At 30.8% G+C, this 25,021-nt stretch overlaps 1 protein-coding gene across 1 annotated transcript; it reads right to left on the bottom strand.

The window, feature by feature from the left end:
* Positions 1-2,373: 2,373 nt before the first annotated feature.
* jef (major facilitator superfamily domain-containing protein 6 jef) lies at positions 2,374-25,021 on the bottom strand. Its single transcript, XM_088228290.1, has 10 exons — positions 24,754-25,021; positions 19,253-19,516; positions 16,312-16,554; positions 14,983-15,448; positions 13,519-13,677; positions 12,336-12,605; positions 10,735-10,969; positions 8,957-9,111; positions 5,770-5,984; positions 2,374-3,125 (listed from the first exon to the last, which is right to left on the bottom strand). Exons 1-9 carry the CDS (start codon positions 24,873-24,875, stop codon positions 5,772-5,774), a joined length of 2,127 nt encoding a protein of 708 aa, XP_088084416.1. The 5' UTR covers positions 24,876-25,021; the 3' UTR covers positions 2,374-3,125; positions 5,770-5,771.

Genomic DNA, 25,021 nt, shown 5'->3' with positions numbered 1-25,021 from the left:
AGAAAAAGATGTTGAAAGGAGAGTGAATACGGCAACAAAATGAACGGCGCACTAAGCTGAGTAATTGCTAATAAAAATATGTCAATCGAATCTAAACTGACAGTGCACAACAGAGTTTTAGTCCGAACACTTATGTATGGAAGTGAAACATGGAACTGTTAGAAGAAAGATGAAAGCCAAGTAAACGCAGTTGAAATGCGATCTCTTAGACGAATGTGTGGGAAATCATGGTATGACAGAAATGAGATCAGACGAGAGTGTGAATCTGAGTAAAATATAATTGATAACATTAAAAAAGGGTCTCTAAGATAGTTTGGTCATGTAGAACGAATGGACGACGAAAGAATGGTAAAACAAGTATATATGTCGAAAATGAACGGTAACATGAGACGAGGATGACCAAGGAAGACGTGGCATGATCAGATAAACCAAAATTTTAAGTAATAAATCAAACAATTTCGTTAAGTTTACATTAATATTCTTTATTTATAATTATGTGATAATATAATTAACAGTGCTTATATTCTGGTGCTTTCTATCTGTACAAGTTAGTTAATTCAACATGTTTACCTCACAAAAATACAAGTTTTATGATAATAATACATTTTATAATTTATTTAGACAATGATTATCACTAATAATATGAATGATAAATATACACAAATCTTATATCTAACCACTGATCGAAACGATGAAAAAATAGCTTAAATATTATCCGTATGAACCATTTTTTTAAACTATTGGAAATAAGAAAATCAGGCTATATAGTTTATTCTATTCTGAGTTGTAAAGGTAATCGATTTTTATCATATGCTAAATAAACTTTGTCATTTTTATGACATAAACTGATCAAAACCATATAACAAAGATGTTACAAAATTGATCCAAAATAAAAACATCTAATATATTAAATTTTTTAACACTACATGAAAAGCATAATAAAACTACTTTATATGAACAGTTTTCACTCACTATTTGAACGATTTCTTTTTTTAATAAGGTACACATGACATGTTGAAATTTAACATTTAGAGGCTTTTTAATATATTTTTTTACACCAATAATTAAGTTAAGACTGGCGCAAACATCTCAGTTCTGATCATTTGGGTCTAGAAACACTCAGTACCCAATCAAATCAATCCAATTTAATTGTTTTTGATGATAAGAATAATTGGTTGTGATTTTTGTATTAAGAAATTTTATTTTTATTTACATTTACGATGAAGGCTAAAATAGTATACAACGATAGATAACCTATAAATTTATTTTTTTACTTCTGTCGATAAGTGCAAACTTCGTTGGATTGAATGGCAGGTAGCAGGTTAAAACTTTTGTAAGATAATAAATTTAATATTTTATTTTCTGATTAAAACAAAATAAGATACCGTTTTCAATAAGTCAAAAAAATGCGCATCTAACAAACCTACTTAATTATTCCGAGATTATTAAATAATGACAATCAATAAATATCATATGGTTTGATTTGTATTATTTAGAACAAGCAGATAGTCAACAAAACACATTATTTTTCCACCACATAAACATGTTGTAAACATTGTTATATGAGTAATCAATGTTTACTTTTTATATCTACGAGTATATACATACAATAAATTAAAGAGGAGACACAATTTATTATATTATCAACGACATCGACAAATTATGTAATAATTGTTTATTTCACACATATTGCAAAACCCGGCCATCTTTTTAAGCTTACAATAAATATACACTAGCAATTACATATTATTACAATAAAATACGAATACCATTCTAAAAGTTGTTTTAATATGTTTTTTCGAAGGCGATTTTTTTAGTTTAAAAAATCCAATTAATTATTTCAATTAACAGCGTCGAATCATAGCAATATATTCTAAAGATTTTTCGAAAAATTCACCAGCAATACTAAAACTTCCTTTGGTTATAATTAAGTAATAAACATTTTCATTTGTAATTTCAAAACATAAATACGATTGTATGCATACGTTGTTTTTAACGATGTAATTTTATTTAATGCGCTTAGGAAGAAAATCACAATTCAAAATGTCATCTACAAGTTAAAGTAATTATAAATTAGTTAACTAATTATTTCATGAAGAAATATTTAATATGTTTTTGCTTATTTCAAAAACAAGAAATAATTACAAAAGTCTTAGTAAATAAAAAGTAGTAACGAAGATTCAATTTTAGCAATAAGGTTTTCTTAAATTCTAACAATCACACGATTGATATGCAAAAGGAATAAATACGCAATTTTTAGCAAAATAAAATAAAAATAATGTGATAATATAAGATTGAAAAATGAATTAGAAGTTAATGAATAATAACATTTCACTGAAATGTGCAGTTTTTTTGTTGACATTTGCTGAAATATTTTTTTTTATTAATATTCTTACATCAATACAAATTCAAGAGAATTTGCTAAAGATAGCTAAGATGTTTTTTAATTCTATTTGAAATCAAAATAGAAACATAAAAAAATATGCATTTTAATTAATTCTTAAACTATCGAAAATTCACGGATCAACTGGGAAGGTAATTAAATATGCATAAATTGTAATTAAATCCCATTTTTTTTCCTTTTCTGAACATGAAAATTTTTCATTAAATGAATAACAGTAAAAAAATATGTGAATAATTCGATCAATATCGTAATAAAAAAAATTATGTCACGCTGTGTACATATTTATTTAAGTCAGAAATTATTTGGAAAAATCTTATTATCTGATGATTTTTACAACAGACAAAAGCTTTCAAAATCTTACATCATTGATTACCACTCATACATAGAACATTTACAAATGACACTTTAGAAGTATACAGAAATATTAACTACATTTTTTAATAATTTAACTATCTTTTATTATATTGGAACTATCGTGCTTTCATTTTCATTTATATCTCTATAAAGTTATCAATATAACAATATAACACATCTGAGATCTACATTTTGTAATGAATTATCAAATAATTCACTGTCACACTGAACATCGAGTAACGGAATATTTGAAAATACATTATTACGATAACATTGATACATATTTAAATTTAATAAATATACTTGTATCCTCTTGAAGCAAAGATAATAAATAAATAATTCAGTTTTCCAGATGTATCGGCATATCCTGAAATACAAAAAAAAACAACGTTTTTAATTTATTAGGATCAACGCCAACGGGTGGAAAAATCGAAGATAAAGTAATGTTCAATTAGAACAGTCCAGAAACCGCATCAAACTGAATCCGACTAAACTACTTACAAATGAGTAATTTTACATTTCGGCCATTAGATATTCTGTAAATGTCGCTTAGAATGCAACTGTCGATTTAAATTCAATTATGCGGTGTTGTGTCGTTTGCAAGTGTCAAAATACTGCTGGGATTATAAGGGAATACGGTAGAATCAAATTTAATATGTGAGAAGCGAATTCGCAAGTTAAATTATTAATGAATTAAAATATTTTATCATCTGTCAGATTGTTAAATAAAATGAGGTGGACATTTTATTAGTATTGCCAGGGTAGTCGAATTTTTTACCCGGTTTTCTATTAATAAACCTTAGTATAATATTTAACGGTATTAATTTAATTAATTACTACATGATTATACAATTATCTTTTTACGTTTGCCTAAAAAACGAACCTGTTTTTTTTATAGTCCAATCAGTAAAATATTTTTTGTGGTAAAATATAACACAACATAACAAAAAATTATCTCATATTTGTGTATATTCTTCACGGTCTGGCAACATTACGCGTCCACTTCACGCATGCGCGCGGATGAAATGTCAGGTAGAGTGGAGATTTTTGAACCCAGTACGATGTATACAAACTTGGTTCTACGCGCCTTCTGGTATATTACAATTCTATGGTTAAAACATAAGTTTATTTTTCCCTCTCCCGGATGGGAGAAGGGATCTTCTCCGCCCCGCAAATTACATTTCATACACACACACACACACACACACACACACACATATGTCACACACTTACTTTTCTTTGTGAAAAATTGTCTGTGAGTTTGTTTCATGAGGAAGTTCAGTGCAATGAGAAATTGTATATAAAAATGTTTTCATGCACACGGTAAAAATTAGAGCATTTAATTGTTCGGTGAAGTTTCTCTAAAACGTAAAAAAAATAAAAATAATAAACTACTTTTAATGATGTTACAAGACTTCTAAACCAGCTAATGATATGTGGTGGATTTCCGGTTTCAAGAAAGCTATCTTCTACCAATCAGGACAACTCACCGAAAAGAACTAGTGAAGTCACGCGCGGGGAAATAAAAAAATACACATCTTTGAAAAATTGTAGCGATGATAATACGATGCATAAAAATAAAGACAAAAACATTTTGGATTAGTTTAATAGTCTATTTTTTTTTTAAATAAAAAAAAACACCGAACTCCTTCTCATTGGCTTTGTGATTGTTAAACGTAATTATTATACCATTTTTCTAAATTTTCTGTATTAAGCCGTATGATTTCCCAAAAAATAAATAAGCAAAATGTTAAATGTAAAACGACTGAAATAAAAAAGTTACTATTACAAGTTGAAGATATATTGTGCGTAAGCCCTGTAAATACCTAGATTTTCACATATCCCTTTCAAAAATAGTCCTTTAGGTATAATAAAAGACAGATGCTCGGTATGTGTTTAAGAGACAAAATAAAAAATGGAAAAATTAGACGTTGACCTTAAATAAATGAATTGCCGGGGTTCGGGACACCGGCATAAAAAAAATCGGCGTAAAATGATTACAAATATAATAAAAGATATAAGGTTAGGTTCCGTGTCAAAATTTAAAAAACAATCTTACATGTTTATTTAACATATTTCCTATATATATTCAAAATAAATTACAAATGTATTTTAAATACAGTTTTCACTCGTTTACAAAATAAATAATAATCTCTTGATATAAATAATGCATTTTTTAAAATAAATACTAACTCACCAGTTCGTCGGTACTCAATTAAATTCTCACACTTTTTTGAAAAAAGCATCCAATTTCATTTGCTTTAATTTTTGCTTCCATTCTGGCAGGATCATAGCATAAACTACTATCGAGTATTTTAATATTCTTTTTATTATAATAATAATAAAACAAAAGATATAATATTACTTTTTATTTTTCTTACAAACAAAATGAAGACTAACTTGAAAACAATTTCACACACGGCTGCTCGCGTACACGGTAATATAATAAAACAACGTGTAAAAGTGTGTCTGCTATTAAAATCGCGGCGCCTACTGTCGTCTGGTGTCGGCTAAACCGGGGAATTCCACGCCGGCACCAACCGGCGTAATATTGTAAATCGGCGTAAATTAAACCAGCGCAAAACGACGTTTATCTGTACTTATAAAAAAAATCATAAAACCCAAATATGTCTTTTTCAAATATACCTCAGTCCCATACATAAAAGTTGGCAGCAGGACTCAATTGTGAACTGTTGATTTAACTGTTAAATTTTATTTATTTTTAAATCTTAAATAAAATTCCCAAACTGACTTTTGTTTAGCGGAGAGTAAAAAACTGTTTTTACTTCGGTCGCAAATTGTAGCGAAGAAGTTTTTCTATATATTTTTTAAAACATTATGCAACACTGAAAATGATAGAGAAAATGATTTTCGACCATTTATGGACTTGTTAATATTACAAGTTAGGGTGACGATAATTTTCTTTTACTTCTACTTACTTCTGTATATTTTTCTTTATATATATAAGCGCCTAAGCGGCATTTATTTGAATAAAATAAAATAAAATGGACCTTTATCTATAGGATCCATACTCCTGGGCGGGGGCGGCGGGCTGCACGAATGGGTTGCTGGGGGCGCCAGGCACGGAGAGGCTCGGCCCCTGTTGGCGGGTGGCGCCGTAGCTCTCCTGTGCCCCCATGTCCGACAGCCGGGACGAGGACAGGGCCCGCGGCAGAGGATTGCTGGGCACGCCATGGGGTGCCAGGTGGGCTGTCTCTTCGGCCACCTGAAGCAAAATAGAAACATGTATTTATTTTATTGGAAAGCCAAAAAGTAACCATAAGATACACATAAAAAGGAAGAAGAAAATATTGTGGGGGTCGTGGCCTTTGGCTTACCTGTCGGGGTCTCTCTGTACACGCTGTGTGTAACTTTTATACGTACAGGCATGTGCGTGAGGTAGGATTAGGCAATCGTCCTTTTTACCTGCATCCGTCCGCTCGGGGCCTCGCGTCCCTGCTGGAGCCTGCAATCGGTCCCGTCGGTGCCTTATGGCCTCTCGCTCAACACCCTACTACGTTCTTTTCAGAAGGTGGCGGGGAAAAGGATTCACATATATATTATCACACAAGAAATAAGAACGGCTTACTTACATGGATAACACTATTTATTTTATAAGAAAACTGGCGTGTAATACAAAGATATTTTATTACACGTTCAATGAAATCTAACTCACTTCGAATTTATATCTAACACGTGTTTTATAGAAGACTAATTTTATGTGAGGAAGTACGGCAGTCGAGTTTCGGACAAGGAGAGAAGGACGGGCCTTGAACTTCGCGCCTTTTATAGCCTTTGTTCTGGCCGCCATCTATTTCCGGCTGGGTATCGAACCGCAGGCTGGTAACTTAACGAGCTGCATTCGCTTGCGTGGTTTCGCTCCTCGGTAGGTCCTTGAGGATTGTTTATGACGGAGGCGCCACAATATTAAATTGAATAAACCATTGATAAGACCACTTCAGAGACACAGATACTTTATAATTGAACGTACTTATGCAGAAAGCAGCCAGCCGTAGAAAAATGAAACTGAGATAATAGCACTTTGGTGAAAATAGTGATTAATCAAATCAACACAACTGTTGGAATGCTTTTTTACTTCGACAAATGATAAATAATGCATACATACATATTTTTCGCAATACAAAAAATATTTGATTATGTATTTGACCAGTTTTAATGATTTTTAAAGTCTGGTTTACCACACAACCTAAGATGTGCATTTTGCAGAAAACAGTCAGCCCTGGAAAACTCTGATGTATAAAATGTTGTTTTATGTTTATATTAGGGTACTTAATTGTAAACAATTGCTTTAATTAATTGTTGTAATAACTTTAAAAATAATTTAATTATGTGTTAAAGGAATTGTGGTTTTTTTAGTCTCTCTGACCACACAACCTAAAACATGCATTTCACAGAAAACAGCTAGATCTAATATTGAATGATACCTCATTCAAAATTTGAATGTATGAGGTGACATTTTGTATTAAAAAATATTTTCAAAAACACCTATTTTTAAATTAATGAATTTATGAAATTAAAATGGTCATGTATTTATACTTTACACACTATAACATTCACAATTCTACCTGTGTTTAAACATCCACATTTCCTTAATTCTTCCACCTCTTGACTTTTGTGAAGTTAAAGAGCAGAAACCTTAATTGATATAATCCAGATTCATCTGACAGGTCATAAGCCCTGTAAATGCCTAAACTTCCATATTTTCTTCTCAAAGGTGTTTTCCCTCTTTGTTGCAATAAACTTAGAATATAATGTTAATTCAAATAAGTTAATATAATTCGTTGTTTTTACATGTTGACATAATAGTTTTGACTAATTTTAAAAATATTTGATGTTCCTAGACCTATATTTTCCAACACGTGTATATATACTGCAGATTACGCATCTGTAGACGTATGCATAATGGCGGGCTTACTTCCTTAAGGTAATTTCTCCCAACCTACCCAAACCGTTCGATTTGATTGAAATTACTATAAATACTTTATTATGAAGAGAGGAGGGGGTGAAGAGGAAAATAAAGAGGGAGGAGAAAGGAAAAACTCATAAACTCAGGGAAGTGATATTTCATACGTGATTTGAATGTTAATAAAAAAGGGGCACTAATAGGTAGATTTTTCCATAATCGTGAATTGTTATTGAAAGGGTTCTATCATTACTAGAACGAAGAGATAGCCCATGTTACGTACTGAATTTACATTTTCTATACTGGCAACTTATATAGGACTGTAAATATCCCTTTCCTATCCAATTTTTTTCTATTTTAAATTCTTGTGCTTCTACCGTCCTGTGAGCAAGTCACATGTGAAAAATTGTCTCTCTGATAAATCTTTATCATATCCTGCGTCAGCATATTTTGTACAAAGTGAAGTTTAGTGTTATATATACAACCTAAGTTACACAGTTAACCAACATCTACACGATGCCGGTATCCGTGCTGCAGCAATAGTGAAGTGCTCCATATAAGAAACTATCGGAAGAACTTTAAATGTGAGTAACAATTTCCATACAGTCCACTAAACTCTAATTCTCTCTGTTATCTGTGTACAGTGCCTGAAAGGCATTGAGCTGGCCATACTTTCCATGTTGTGATAGATGTCGAAAGAGCTCTCTCAGATAAACAGGCGAAATGGGATTATTTTAAATATTGTGACGAAGTAATTAAATGTTAATGTTTCTTCTATGGCTGATACTACTAAGTCAGTGTAGTTGGGTCCGATAATCGATTACGCGGTTAAATTTGGGAAGATCAAAGATATAACGTATAGCAAAATTCTGCAATCGTTCCAACTTGTCAAGCAATTCAGAATTAGCATCTGGATAACATGCTATACATCTACATAATCATAATCAGTTTTTATAATATGATGTAAAATAGAACATCAAGAAAATCAATTGTTTGAAATTAGTATTATTCATAACGGGACCCTGGAAAACACATATAAATAATGGATAATTGATAAAGCCTTCCGAAGAATCATGTGCGTTAAAAGCTCAAATACAGTTTTAAGCTGCCATAGTAATATTTGATAGTAATATTGTAATTAATCACTCAATTGTATTTATAAATGTTACATTGAAAATGTACTCAATATATCTGTTTTTAAACCTTATCTTAATTATGTAATTTAACCGTTGTTGACTAGATGTTTTTGTAAAATAAATAAATAAAAATTGTACCTGGTGAGGGTCTTCGGTAGCAGGAATATCGGAAATAAAGCCAGTGTCCTTCCTGTAGAAGTTAATGAAGATAAATGCCGCAAGTACCATTATGCAGACTATTCCATATCCACGGAATGTTGCTGTTGTTCCGAAATAGCTCACGAAGATTCCACCTAGAATAGAAATGTTCGTCAAATTAATTAGAGAATACTTATTAATAAACAGTATACGAAATTGAGTAATGGAAGGTAAGCCTAAGTTGACCAAATATAACTTTTATAGTGTAGTATAGTGGCAATGTTCCTTGATTAAGCTGAGGCTTTTGACACCGTTTCGTATCCTATACTTTACAAAAGACAAGTTTTAAGTATATTTATTGGACAGATAAACAAAACACAAAAATCTGAATGAAAGGGGAGAGAAGAGCAAAAACTACAGTCAACCGATGTTATGTGGAGTACCACAAGGTAGCGTCCTGGGACCCATATTATTTTCAAATACTCTCTGCGACCTGAGTATTGAAGATAATATTCTTACATTTGGTGAGGGCTAATTATATATTTGGTCAACTTATGCCAAGAAGCTCAATCAGTAGAATTTAATTGGAGGAAAAATCTCAATTGATTGCTGTAATCACAAGGAATTGTAGTAAAAAAGTATTGGAAAGATAAGCCATCTCACCAAAACGTTAAATTTTAAAAGAAAAACGTTTTTTTTTTGTTTGGCATCACAACAGGCCGGGAGACCCAATTACAAATTGGTGAATTACAACAAAGAACACCCAGGCTTGAGAAAAATCACATTGATTTTTTGTGTTCTCATCGGGAATCGATCCGGGAACCTTCCATATGTGTGAGTCAAGCGTCTTAACCACTACACCACGGAGGTTACAGAGACAGTTTTTTTTAACTTTTTATTTATTCACAAGCTGTTCATTAATTTACATTTATTGAGACACAAGTTCCAACTCCACGGGATTAAATTCATGAGTAGAGTTGGAACGAGTAATGATATCATCATCATCATCAGCATTAAACCCTCATTTTGGGCACTTCATTTGTACACCAAACGTAGCGTATCTCAATCACTTGTCACAAGAAGATAAGGTGATCAGTCTAATGTTTCAGGTGCCAGTCCAGGAACAGTGAAATATTGCGGTGTAAAACTATCATTCAAAATAACATTTCATGTCGTCCTTTCGGGAGTCGAACCCTGGACCTCAATTATTGTATGTGAACATAATGCTACAGAAAAATAAGAACAGAACTAAATAATAACACTTAACATATAAATATAGAAAGAACAAAGGCAAATATTAGACTCACAGGAAACAACTAACTTAAATAATTAAAAATTATCTAGGAGTTCCCAACTCAAATCTCTACCCCATAAAAAAAAATAGTTCTGAACCTCTCTTTTACAAATTGATTTTGTCTATGAGAGCACTCTTCAAAATTTTAAACACTCTCAGTGCAATAAAGAAGACGTGCCTCTGAGCAAAAGTCGTGGAATTATTGCAAGACAGATTCGAATAGTGATTGAAACGTAAATTATTTTTGAATTGATATAATATGGAAATTCAAATATTATGTGGTATATAAAAAATTGACTTAAAATATAAAACGTAAATTCATAATAGTCTCTGTAACCGTAATCACAGAACTTTAACCCTATGTTATTTTGTTGTTAACAATTTATTGGTTTCGTTAATTCAATGAAGTTAACATAACATTTTGAATTGTTCCTAAAAGGGATTTCAAGCGTAAATCATCCTGATGGTATTTTGGTGTACTCACCAATAACAGCTCCACAGCCTCGACCAAGCCCGTGGTGAATACCCTGCAGCACGCCTTGAGCAGAAGCTCTCAGACCAGGAGGAGTGCAGTGAGCGATGTAGGAGCAACAGGCAGCCCATACAGCTGCGTGAGTCACGCCTTGGATAAACTCGAAAGGAAGAACCCACCACGGGTTGCGCAGCCAAGAGATGTATAGGAACCGGAGGATGTTGCCGACCAGGCCAATGCAAAGAACCTAAAATGAGAACAAGAATGAGAGCAGAGAAAAAAATATTGACTTTTTCTATCATGGGATATACTGATTGAAAGTTTTAATTTTTTGTACAATCCAACGTCAACAAGTAGGATGAATATATGTAATAGAAAAATACATACGTATCCACGTGTATCAATTAAATTTTATAATTCCATTCTGGCACTTGCTATTAAAGAAAAAGTTTAGAATTTTAACTGATGTTTAAGTATTTATGTTCATTTATAAAATATATTAAATTAATAAAAAAAATAAAAAAATGTCAAATATATTTATAAATGTACGACAAGTTATTTGTTTTTTAGTTTTTAAAATTAAAATTTTTTCATATTATAAAAAAATTAAAAAAAATTTTTTAAAAGGTTTATTATTTTGTTTCTTTTTATATTTTATTTTTAAAAACGGTTGAGAACCCCTAAGCTCTTATCACGAGATAGTTAGTATTATTCCTAGGGCATTCAATATACATTGCAACAATACCAACAAATCAATGATTTATGATTTTTGCTATTTCGAATATACCGCGTTATCTTTATTTTTATTATTTTTCTACCTAAGTATTTTAAGTATTAAAATTCCAAAATTATTATATGGAATATTTATAAAACAACTCTGTAATATGTATAGATATATTGTTATTATATTATTTCATAATTTTGTAATAGAACACTGTATGTTAATTGTATTTATAATTATGTTTATAAAAGGTATTTGTGCCGTGTATACACTAATAAATAAATAATAAAATACTTTTTCTTCAGAATACGATTTTTAAATTTTACATACTTTTAAAAAATACAATTTATATCATTTTTTGATTTAAATTTTAACAAAAAGGTTTCAAATTTTTTACCAAACTCTTTCTTGTACAATTTTTAATATAATTACAAGTTTTACGCAATTGTTTTTTGTACTTACGCACCCACACACACGCACCCTCCCCCTTATTCATTCACGCATACGCACATTCACATACACATGAATACAAACGTCACACAAATACAATTACGTACACTCTTTTCTTATATATTATGTGTCATTAGATTTACAGAGGATTTTTTAAATTGGCTCTGGTATTGTTAATATTTTTCTACTTATTGTGTTTATTTAATAGCTGTAAAAATCTCAAAAAAAGTAAAATTAAATTAAATAAAATGTACTATATTAAGTATTTCTTTGTCATTGTAAGATTGACAAATGGCGCTATTTTCTCAGTCAAGCATATATTGAAATGCAATTTTTTGTTTTTAGTTTAACTAAATTACGTCTTAAGTTTTTTTTCTAAATGAAAATCGATCATTGAAATCAAATTTTTATACGATTATGAAAAATTAGAAAATGTACTCACTTTGACATGTCCCATCTGGGTAATTAGTTTAAAGCTAAAGAAGTAGGCAAAGATTTCCGAGATGTGGTTGATAACGGAAGCAACGCCAAATAGAGTTGGAGTGCCTCCAAAGTCTTGCAAATGCCAGAAGAGGAACGTAAAGATCAGTCCGATTCCAAAGCCCATGAACCAGGCGACAAAAAGGAAAGATGCACACTTCAAGTTCTTGAACTGCTTTAAAACAGTTATCCATTCTGGCATTTCCCGAGTTGTCTGGGCAAACATCTTAGTCTGAAACATAAAAAAATAGTTTTAAATATTTTTTTAACCTTTTATTACATTTCGTGTTCAACTTATTACTGTAATTGTTGATTTGATCGTGAATCAAATTTTATTTTGTACTATATTTCTCAAGAACAAAACCGACAACTGAGACTTGAGAGCAGTTCCGGCATTTTTTTTGTCGAAAATCCTTGTTACTTAATTACTCAAAACGGCATCCAGTTTTTTTTTATGAAAGAATTTTTTGTTCAGATAAAAAAAAATATAAGTGCACAATATTGCAACTAAATACAATTTTTATAAAAACTTATTACATATATTTACATTAACATTTCCCATTAGATAAAAGAAAAAAACAGTTCTATTCCGTTATGTGATTTTTTCGAATTTGATAACATTTTTTTAATGAAATTGAATTATCATTGTAAGAAAGTATTTAAATAGATAAACCTCTAAAAGATAAATCATTATTAAACTGACTAATCATGTATCGGGTTGTGTGGTCTCGTGGCTAGTGTTGAGGACTCACGAATCAGAGGTCCGAGGTTCGAACCTCACTCTACCTTTTTATTGACTTGATTTCCATTTTCTAACAGTGAGTTATTTACGACTTGTTAAAAATGGCCCCAAAAATTTAAATAGTCGCGTAAATCTAAATCATAGGAAGGAAAATATTTATTTTTATAAAAATAATGATTAAAATCAGCAATTATTATTTTTTCATTTTGTAAAGAAAACAATTGATTTTGCCAGTTTTGGTTTATTTTTACTACCCTTGTCATTAAAAAAAAAAAAAAAAAATTGTGTGCGAGTTTGACTCGGGTCTTAGAGTTTTCATAAAATGGGTTATTTTATCTTACTTTTTTCATGCTACCCATTGAGTTCCGTTTAAATTAATTTAATTAATGTTATACTTAATAACCTGGGCAATTGGCTTCTGTTCAGCATGGGTTGCTGATGTATCTAGACCAGGTAGCTGCAGTTGCGCAGCCAACTGGCTCTGGAGACGATCTTCATCTGTAGGCAAAGTACTCTCTTGTACCTGCACGTCTACATTTGGATACTCGTACTTGAAGTTTATCTGTAAATAACATCACAGTATTGAATTTAATTATTAAAAATAATACATAAGAGTACATTACAAATTAAAATATAAGACGTACACATAATAAAAAGACAAAAAATTCATAAATAGACTCTTTTTTTAAATTTAAATTATTGATTGATATATTTACATGTAAGTTGTTAATTTAAAATACTTGGTACACTTGCGTTTATTTATTTGACCAATTAGCGCTTTCACCCTTTAATGGGCATCTTCAGACTGGTGAATATTATACAGTGGAAGGATAATTTATATAAAATTAAACACTTCAGATAATATTTAGTTTTATATAAATTATCCTTACACTGCATAATACTCACCAGTCCGAAGGTGCTCATTAGAGGGTGAAAGTGCTAATTGGTCAAATAAATAAGTGGAAGTGTACCAAGTATTTTAAATTAATAACTTACATGTAAATATAAGTTATTACTTCAATAAATAGACTTTTGTCAAAATAGTAGGAGAATCTTGCTCCAGAAAACCCCCTCGAATATATGAAACAGATCAATATGCAAAGCGATGTTGTTCAGCATACTGGTAGCCCTTCTCAAAGGCATAGCATAAGTAGTTGACAAATAATAAAGCCACACGTAGTTGACGATTAAAATATATAAAGCTTTTACAATAATACTGTGAAATTAAAAAAAAATTCTACTGAGAAAAAACTCTTTTAATATAATTATTTTAAAAGTAAAAAAGAACTCGTAGTATGCTTTACATAAAGTGTTAGATACTAATACATATCCTAAATATTATTTATAATTTTTGTGGAAAACCAGCTCAAGCGCGATTTATACTCAAACTTACACATTAATTAAACTAACACTACGTATTAAGCTTTCTGATTTTAAATTTGAAAGTATGATAAGTAAAAGCAGTGGATTTTTAGTTAATATATGAACTGACGGCGACTGTGGATAATTCTCAAATGTAAATGCAATCGTCCCAGGCAGAGAAGCCGGCTACAACAAAAGCTCAATCCGCGAACCTAGTTTTTGGACAGCCCTGGAGTTTGACGAGTTTTCCTCTGTTTGAATCAAATGCTGACCTAAGTGTAGATTTTCCCTAGCACAGAGGCCCAAGAAGTATCTTGAAATTAGCGATTTCTTATTTCACAGGTAAAAATATGGAAATTAAAGAATGATGATGCATTGAAAAGACCCAACCACCGACATTTATTTTTTATTTAAAATTTAGTTTTTAAACTGATGAAGAAAAATTTCGGAATATTATTTATATCTTTCGTTTTTTTTTTGGCTGATTTCTATACAGTTTTATTACCTGAGTGGCGGTTATCAAAGCAGCGCCCATCAGAACTGAGAAAGTAGCAAAGCATATGGTGTAATTTCTCTCCTCTTTTCTCTTTTCTCCACTGCAGGGGTGGTCGGGAAAAGCGGTAGAATTATCCAAAGCAATCCCAACAAAGAACATGGCTAACCCCCATCCTAGTGAACCAAACATCCTCTGGTGCCCATATCTGTCAGCGTCTTCTCCCAAGAGAGTGATGACGGCAGAATCGGCAAGGGTAATTGCTGGTGCACTGAAGAACTCGCCTATTATAACAAGTAGAAGGAGAAGAAAGAAAGCTTTCTGTATGTCTTGAGTTCGATAGACTATGGAGGAGAAGAGAGGAGATACGAGGCTTCCATGTTCAGCTTCGTTGTAGTTGGAGGCATATCGGACGTCCAGGGGAGATTGACCTGCATTGCCGCGGGGACGCACGGCTCGGGAACCGCGAGGAGCGTTTCTAGAAAGACAAAATGTTATTTTTAATGAGACAGTTGACGACTCCAAATGATGCATCAGTCCAACATCGCTTGCTTCGAAAAGCAGCGAGGATGCTCGGACTAGAGAGAGGTAACTATTCAAACACTGATATTCTATTTCAGTCAATGTTAAATATTCTTAGTCTACAAAAACGTAGAACTAATATTGACTATATATGTATATCGAGGCTATACTGACAGAATGCATTAAAGTCAACGGTTTTTACATATTTTGAATGTTTTTTTAATATAAGTGCAAGATATTGATTTTAAATTTCATGTTATGCCTAGAATAATGAAATCTCTTTCAAAGCTTGAAAAAAAATCAATTAACAAAATGGTTTTTGAAGTACGTTTATAATATACATTTAAGTTGAAAGTACCGTACATATAATGTATAATTACCAACCACCTATTCGAAAAATCTGATCTTTGAGAAGAAATTGAACTCTAGAAAAACAATAAAATGGCTCCCCTGAACATTATTGAATTTGTCACTTGGTCAATTTCTCTTGTATGCCCACTGCCCACGATATATTGTTTATTAGTTAAGGTTTAGCTAGGAGTTTAAATTTTATTTGTACAGCTATCTAAATAAATACATTACATTACATATAACTAACCCAAGTATTAAATAGTATACTTTTCTAATTAAACCGCCCTCTCTAAAGTTGAAGAAAATCACATGCGTCGTTGGTCTAAATTTAGCTCATTGCAAAAAACGGGCTCTTACAAAAAAAAATCCCTCAAAATAAAAAGATTTTTTGGTTATAAACTCTATGAATAAAAATTAGAAGCCAACAATAACAAAATTCAAGAATTTGTATTCCACCAAAAAACTTACGGTGATGGAGGCACGTCCGCATCATTGACCAAGAACAGTTGTAGATTGAGGGGACCCATCTCGTCCTTCGCCGAGATGGATCTCTTCTTCAGGAGTGCTGGTACTGTGGGGTGCATTAGCCAGTACGTAGAGTTCCTCTCTGCCAGGCAGCTGGTGGGAGGGGGTTGGATGAAACCTAGGGGAAGTGTGAATACTATCCAGGCGGACAGGGAGGCGAGGAGAAGGAGTTTACCCTTCTGCCATCTAGAAAAATACAGTAATAAAATAATCATTAAAGACTCTAAAATACATGAAGGTTGGAACCTTACTAATCAAAAGGAATTTCCTATTTATATATTATTACAGAGATGGAGAACATTTTAAAGAAAGTAATATGGAAGTCTAGGCATTTATCGGGCTTATGGTTAATCGTTGGCAGATTTTTAGCCGCCACTTTATATGCCGTGTAAAATTCTGCCTATGTTTGAGCTTTCATAATTCTTCAATTCTAACATCTGCCGATTTTTGTAAAGTTAAAGAACAAAATTAGACTTCCATTTAGGAAAAAGGCAAAGTCACAAAATTCAATTTTATTTAAAGCAATTAAAAAGTATTATGAAATGGAAAAAAATATTTATGAAGAAAAAAACATATCAAAATTTAAAATAATGGTCAAGACATATGTGATAAACAATTTATAAATTAAATATATTTTCAATGTTATTATTAGAACACACATAACAATATGTATGATATGTGTGCCCTACTTTAAGATTTAAATAAAATAAAAAAATTTAAAAAAAAGAGCTGAAACTTTTATTGGTACGGCTGAGATTTATCTTACTGAATAATTTCACCCACGTACTATTTTGTGGCAATTTTATTTAATTTTTAATTTTATTTATTAATATATATGTACTTTACAAAATGGAGTATCTTAATTCATACATATAGAAATAATTAAAATATTAAGGTAAAATTAGGTATTTATAAAAATAACACATAATTCTACATAATATCCAGAGAATAATTTATTACATAAATAAAAAAACGAGTGATACTTTAATCCACAAATTTGGAATATCCAGTGACCGGTTTCATCGCTTTCGCGACATCTTCGAGACTGGTCAAGATGTCTACTGTCTAGGTCACTGGATATTCCAAATTTGTGGATCAAAGTATCACTCGTCTTTTATTAATATAATAAACTACAATGAACTTCCATCAAGAATTTTCACTTACAAACTTAAATGTTTTAGATATCCAGAGAACAATATGTTAAAAAAATAATATAATGTTGTATCAAAAAACTCCACTGAAAATATATTCATTTTTTTTGGACCGGTTGGTTTTATCAATTAAATTGTCAAAATTTCTTTTTGTTTAGGAGTTATTTTTAAATATTATTAACAATTTTTAGTTTGTTTTTTCTTAGTTCCTGATAAATGTTTAGTAATTGTGGTCCTGAAAAATGTTTTTTTTAAATCTTTTTTTCTCTAAATTAAATCTATTTTTAAATCGATTACCAGAACATGTCAAGAATGGAATTGTTTTGATGTTTACGCTAAAACAAGGCGTTGAATTTTTGTGGCCCTATCGGTGATGTTCCGATGTCTAGGTACTAGCCGAAATTTCGACCGAGAACCGTTAAATGTGCTAACATGTAACATTAATTCAAATACTTTAGGTCTTACATGTTGATAAAAATTGTGTAAGTAGTGGTTAGAGTTAATAACAATCAATTAAAATTAATTACGAGTAAGATATGGTTTCATATTATATAACATATTGTGAACCTTGAGTATTTCCTAAAACTACTATCTACTAAATTCACATTAATTAAAATGATTGGTTTATGATAAGGTCATTCAAACGTTTTTTCGTAAAAAATATTAATATTTTATTTATTTGAACCAAATTGTGATCCAGTGATACTGTCGCAGACTCACCTAATGAAGGTCGGAGATTGAAACTTCACTCAACTACAATTTAATTGGATTAATAAGCACAGTTTTTTATGACTTTTTGAAAAAAGTTGAAAATTAAATATTCCAATTGTTTAAATATTCATGAAAATTGTAATCAATTTTTTTATTTATTTAACATAACAATTTCTAGTGACAATATGAAGAAAACAAGCAATACTCATCTCAAAGCTTGAAAATTAATGGTTGAAAATTTAAACATTGATATGAAATAAGGAAATCATACGATTCAGCCATTTTAAATTTAAAAAAACAATGAAACTTACTTATGGCCTGTCATTGGCTGGTTTAAGTAGCTACTTTACACATTTTGTAAAATTCACTATTTTGTCTATGTTTGAACATCCATATTTTTTCAATTTTTATTTCTTACTTAAATATATATACTTAATATCTTTTGAGGGTATTTCTGTTTTAAAATCTACTTCAAAGTTTTCTGTTACTTGTAAAAAGACTAGAATCAAATTAAAATTTCTTCAAATGAATATAATAAAAAAACTGTGGTTGCAAAATACAAAATCGTTGCTTTTTAAAAGAAATGTAAGCATTTTATATTGCATAAACTTTGCTCTATTTTTCTTTAATTTTACGTGAAACTGTGTCTTCAATAATCGTTTAAAAAAATAAATATTGTTAAAATATTTCTTTATAGTTCCCTTTTTATAGAATCACGTTCTTTGTTTTTTTTTAAAAAAAACTAAATTCGCGATTCCTTTTACCTTTTGTACGTATTATAAAATATTAATGCTTGTATTGGCCGTCGAGTAGCGTTCAAATTTTGCTAAAAACATACCGTAAAAATGAAACATTTACATCCAAAAAATTGTATTTAAAAGAATTAATTATACATTATAAAAAAGAGGATGAAATAACATGTTTTAGCTGCTTTATTTTTTTAAATGATTATTGAAGGCAAAAAGAGGATTGAAAAAGTAATGATGACTAAAAAAAATAATTTTAAAAATTATGAGCTGTACCTATCAGCCAAACTTCCCCAAAACGGAGCAGACAAGAACTCCACAAAAGGCCTGGTGCCAATGAGAAGACCGCATTGCCCAGCATTCATACCCATCTGCTTGAAATAAACACCCATCAGAGGGAAGAGGGAGCCAAAAGCCGAATAAAAGAAGAAATAGAAAGTCTTCACGGTCAGCAACTCTTGATCGACCGCCCCAAACAACAACTCGATCACGTCCGATCTCCCTCGAATCTTGTGGGTGGCTTCTTTTGGCTGAGGATACCTGAAATAAAAAGAAGAATAAGACAAATGGATTAATGAATTACTGTTTGCTTTACTAATATAAATATAATAATACCTTGGAATGTTTAGAAAGCATAGAGATTAATTCATTTATTAGATGTTAACGTCACTTCAGTTCGTTTTTGTCCAACAGACCAAAACACAAATCTTCAGAAATAGACCTTTAAAGTTTTTTTTACGCAATAGGCATAAACAATGACCACAACTTAAGACGAAATTCATTAAAAAATCTCTTGAACAATTTTTTTTTTTAATTTTCTCATTTCAATTTTATAAATAAAGGCTTCCTCAGAACTCCTATACACTGAGCTCAATTTCGTTCAAAATGCACTGTTAGACAAAATTGAACCAACGCGACGATAGGTTGTGTCCGTTTTTTTTCTAATTTAAAAGTGAGTATCAAAAGTTTAAAAAATGGTAAAGGCATTCGAAAAAATATTTTCTGCTCTACAAGATATTATGTATGCTTTTGGGTTACATCAATTTTTTACATAATTACAAGACTTCAAAATAGAATGTCATGTAGACGAAATATCAGCGCAACCAGTAAGCATTTTCGACTCCTTGTTCTGTTTGCATTTGACAATGGTGTTTGTCTTTAAATGATATTTAAATCAATTTAAAAAGTAAGATTTTTAAAAATTGGAGTTCGATTATAACAGGTCTTGAAAGTACTGAGCGCATGGATGGTTAAAATTCTAGACCCCATTAAATTATTAAGATATTTGATAGTTGATGAAATTTACATGTTGAAGCTAGATTACCAATCGTCTTGCAGCTACGAAGCGCACGGACGAGTGGAATTCTAGCAACTTAAAATTTTATTTTTAAAAATACGAACAATAATATAACAAAAAACTAAATAAATAGAGCACTGTTACAACATTACGGTTAACAAAATAAATAAAGATATCCGAAGGGTAACTTTTTATTGTATGTTACCGCCGAACATGTAGCTAACAGGCTGTTTGCTGATTCCTGGAAGATAGTAAATGCACATATGTGCTATTACCGAGGGATGGTGCCTATGATTCCAATGATTTAGTGTTGATTTTGATCTAGATTGTTTCGTTTTATGATAGGTAGGGAGTTATTAATAATTTATTTTTGCAACTTTCGGAATACTAACATTTAAAAATGAGTAAAAAAATATCTGTACTTCGTCATAAATAGTAGCTTCTACAATTTAGAATGGAGAAGAAAATGATATGTTTGTGCAATTAATTTATGAAATATAGCTAGATCGAGTCTCCAGCCAAAATAAAATACTTCACTGACCTATTTAGAACTATCACGATAAACAATCTTTGATATGAGGTTCGACCCCATTTAGGGTTCAACACACACTAAAAGTTATAAAAATATATACATATTTTCAGTAAAAAAAGGAAAAAAATTGATACAAACATAATATCTAAAATACGAAACCGGTATTTCTTATATATTTACTCTCATTGCTTCCACCTACTATGGAATCACTTTCCTACAATACCGCAGAGTGTGTGCGGACCAACTACTGCTTCACAAAATTATGATAGGAATAGTTGACTGTACAACTACTTAGTTTAATAACAATAAATGTGCCAGCCAGGATTTGTAGACGGTACCACCTGTTTTATGTACCAATAAGTAAAACATCGTATGTTAAAAATGCTTTTTGTCGTAGGACTTTTTCAGTATACAATACACAATTTAAAGATATAGATTACACAAACATCACTTTGTCAGATTTAAAATTTACACTAAAAATGCATTATGTAACTTGGTAGACATTATAATAATAAATATGTACATCTTCCTTCTCCTCTTTATCCTCTCTTAAAGCATCCTTGTCCTAATTCCGCCCAATTTACAATAACTTACAGTTCTTAAAAAAAAAAAAACTTTGTTTATTGAAAAATATTTACGAGTACATGCAAATAACATTTTTATATGTATAAACTTATATGTATTTATTTTATATGTAATATATTTTCTTTACTAACTTTGTATACTTTGTGGAAATCTGTTGTTAGTTCTGAGTTTATACACTATATCTGCTTGTTTACTCTAAATATGTATGTAGAACTGTTGATTTCCCAAATAAAATAAAATAAAATACACTTTGTTTTAAGGGCATTGCGCCTTGTTCAAGAGCCACATCGCCATAGCTCTTGAGAACCTCTGTAGTGGTTTTATATACTAATCGATGAAGGTAGCTTATTATATGTATAGTTTTATTCCACTCCAGTAGTGGTAGCGCTGAACCGATGTGGTCCTTAGTTTTGAAACAATGAGTAATAATTTTATGTACCGAATAATGATTTGCGAGAATAAGTCAGTCTATCTATTATGACATTCCTTTTACCTATTAATCATAACAGTAATTATTGTTTCTAAAAACATTTAGAAACAAATTCATATAAAATATTAAATCATTGAAAAATACACTGTTTATTTTATCATTAGTATTTTTTCATCGTAGTCAAAGTATCATTGACCTATTAAGGTTTTAATAACATAAATCTATTTTGTTTCTTGGCTATTTATATATGAATAATATTAGGAAATGTATAGGAGTTCGGCTGAGAACTTAGAAACTTCCTCGCATTTGCTTAATGAAGAGGAAACCACAGAAAACTCATTCAAGAGAAGCCGGACTATTTAAGACATCAGTAAGTCTTCCATTTCACTGGAAAAGATCACAGCATTTTATATCATATTATAATTTATTATCCTTATGATCTGTATTATTCTATATAAGCTGCTATTCTAACTATGTTAGATAAGTCACTGTGACATATTACATAATTTATTGGTCGATGGAAGATATGTCCATATGGTAATCAGCCCTTTAATGCAAAAATGAAATGCATAGAAACTTAATATCATTTAAAACACAGCATGAAAATACCTTAAAAAATTAAAATATTTTGTAAATTATAAGAACGCAAATACCAATTTATTTTTTATTTAAAAAAAAAAACATAAAATAAATTAATAGGTTTTTGAAGCGAGTTGATAAGATGCTTGGATTTTTATTTAAATTCAAGAAATTTCAGTAATATAACGGCAGTACGCAAATTGTACGCATGATAAACTTGTCAACATCAACTTGTCAATATCAGTTCGTTCTTATTATCAAGGCACTCTCTTAATACCCATACACAATTCCTCTTTCTTTTCTAACTCATAGTGTCCATGCGGCTCGACTGTGGAATCATCTCCCATCCACCATCAAAGATGTTACTACATTATATCTGTTTAAATCACGTCTGAAGAAACATCTCCTTTCCATTCTCTTCCTTAATCTCTCCTCCTTTCCTTTTTCCTCTTTCCTCTTTTTTCCTTTTTCCCATTGAGTAATAGTTTTGATTTAAGGTAATTTATAAACAAATACGTTTATTTCTATTTTTAAATATTTTTAACTTTTTAATCTTTTTTTTTCTATTGAATATGTTCTGTAACTTGAATTATAAAAATAAAACTTTTATTTTATGGTTGGTTGGAAGAAATTGCCATTTGGTAATATACCCGCCAATGTACAAATAACATTATGTACAAAAAGTTAAATAAATAAATAAAAAAACATCACACTAATACTGTTCCTTTATTTGGGTCCTTTTGAGTCGATCCACATCCTTGAAATAAAGAAGGTTTAAAAGGGATTACTACGATACTTATATCTTTAAAAATATAACTAATATCACTTTAAGATACCCGTATATTTTTTTTAGGAAACAAGTTGATTTCTAGAAGAATATATCAATAATCTGTATATGAATACATTTATGTGTTCCGAACAACTATAGATCTTATACATTGATTTACGCATCCAGAAGCCGTACAAATGCCAGTCGGAATTCAACGATAAATAGGGCGATTCGATTGCTTAATACGGCCTTTGCACATAACATAGACATATTTTTCTGTACAAATGGGCAATTGAGCAGCCGTTTCCTCTCTGTTCATTAACTATCATAAGATGCATTCGCAATGTTGCCCTTCTTGAGATTCACAGTCTACATTACGTAATGAATAATCTTGTGAAGTAACGCTTACTACTATTGTTATACAAATATTTATTTAAATAAATGTGAAATAAATATAATGGAAGTCGATGTATGTTGTTATTAAGTCCTAAACATGTATTATGATTCTGCATAGACAGGCTATTTTGGACATTTTGAAATAGGGAAGGTCATCAAAAATTTATTATCTGTTTTGAAACATTTACAAAAGAGTTTTTTGTTTATTCAAATACAATTTAAGTACCAAAAAACAACTTTGATTTTCAATTGTTAAACGTCATACCAAATGAAAAAAAAAAATATTGAAAAAAGACATTTGCGTTCTAATAAATTAACCCACGTCTTTCTATTTTGAGTTGTTAATAACTCACTATAAGAAAATGGGAATCATGTTGAGGTAGAGTGGGATTCAAACATCGGACGTCGGATCCGTGAGACCGCGACACTAGCCACATTTTTTTGAAAATACCTAAAAATTATACTAATAACGACTTTAAAGAGAAATATCGCGTTCGTTATTTTAAAGATATTTGATTGTTGAATGTGGGTCAATTTTGTAACCGACAGAATAATTTATATCGAAAAGTCTTCGAACCCGTGTAAATTTGCCCGCATAAAAATACTGATGTCGGTAAGTCATTGTCACTCCCTAGAAAATATTTTTCCTGGTTGATTTTTTCCGTAACTTCCAAATGTGCAAATGCCCGAAAAATCATAGAAACAGTCATTTATACAGATAGTACAATTGTTTTAACATGTTGGAATATTACAAAATGGTTCAAATGTGCCCAATGCCATTGCATTCAACGTATTTTCGCGTGAGTCACACACTTAGAAATGTACAAAAGATAATAAATGCCACATTAATACATATGTTTCGAAAATATGCGCTTCGTCCTTGACACTTCCATGAAAATTTTTCAAGTAAATTCATTTTCAAACTTAAATATTTAAGTCACATAATTCAACATAGTATGAAGAATAATAATTAGCACCTTGTAACCGCCATTGATTTTTGAAAACTTTAACATCTGTTTTAAACTAAAGTTCATTTTAAATAGTATTTTAAACTTAATCAATATTTAATGTTTTATTATGGGTTATGTTTGACGGTAAGGCGTTAAATGTTTGTGTAAATGTGATGCTGAAACTATATTTTATTTGACGCAATGAAAGTTTGACTATGGTAATTGTTAGGGTTTCTCACCTCGTTGGATCCACTTCCCCTTCAGCCTCTGGATCTACCATCGGCCTGATGACAGGTCCAGGCGGAGGCCTCTGTTGGCCTCCATAGCCTCCATATTCGTCCATCTCCGAAGATCCTTGCATCTTCAGGCTTTTCTCACTTCGCGGATCCTTCCCGAGCGCTCAACAGAACAGAAACTAGCATAAAAGAGGCCACAGATGACCGGGGATGTTTGTATCCCCGACTGACTATCGCTAGCTGTGCTGTGTTTGAAGTTTGGCTAGAATTG

Source organism: Micrasema longulum, unplaced genomic scaffold, assembly GCF_059751315.1.
Source record: "Micrasema longulum isolate JH-2025_06_02 unplaced genomic scaffold, ASM5975131v1 h1tg000576l, whole genome shotgun sequence".
Classification (NCBI taxonomy): Eukaryota; Metazoa; Arthropoda; class Insecta; order Trichoptera; family Brachycentridae; genus Micrasema; species Micrasema longulum.
This window is presented reverse-complemented; position numbering and strand designations above follow the sequence as displayed.

Bases quoted from the DNA above. Each gene is read 5' to 3' on its own strand.
- jef (XM_088228290.1), bottom strand. From the start codon at position 24,875: ATGCAAGGATCTTCGGAGATGGACGAATATGGAGGCTATGGAGGCCAA. The intron at 16,555-19,252 runs GTACAGCTCATA...GTATTTTTCTAG, and splicing joins TGGGGAAGTTTGGCTGATAG to ATGGCAGAAGGGTAAACTCC. The intron at 9,112-10,734 runs GTGAGTACACCA...TTTCTATTCTAG, and splicing joins AGGCTGTGGAGCTGTTATTG to GTGGAATCTTCGTGAGCTAT.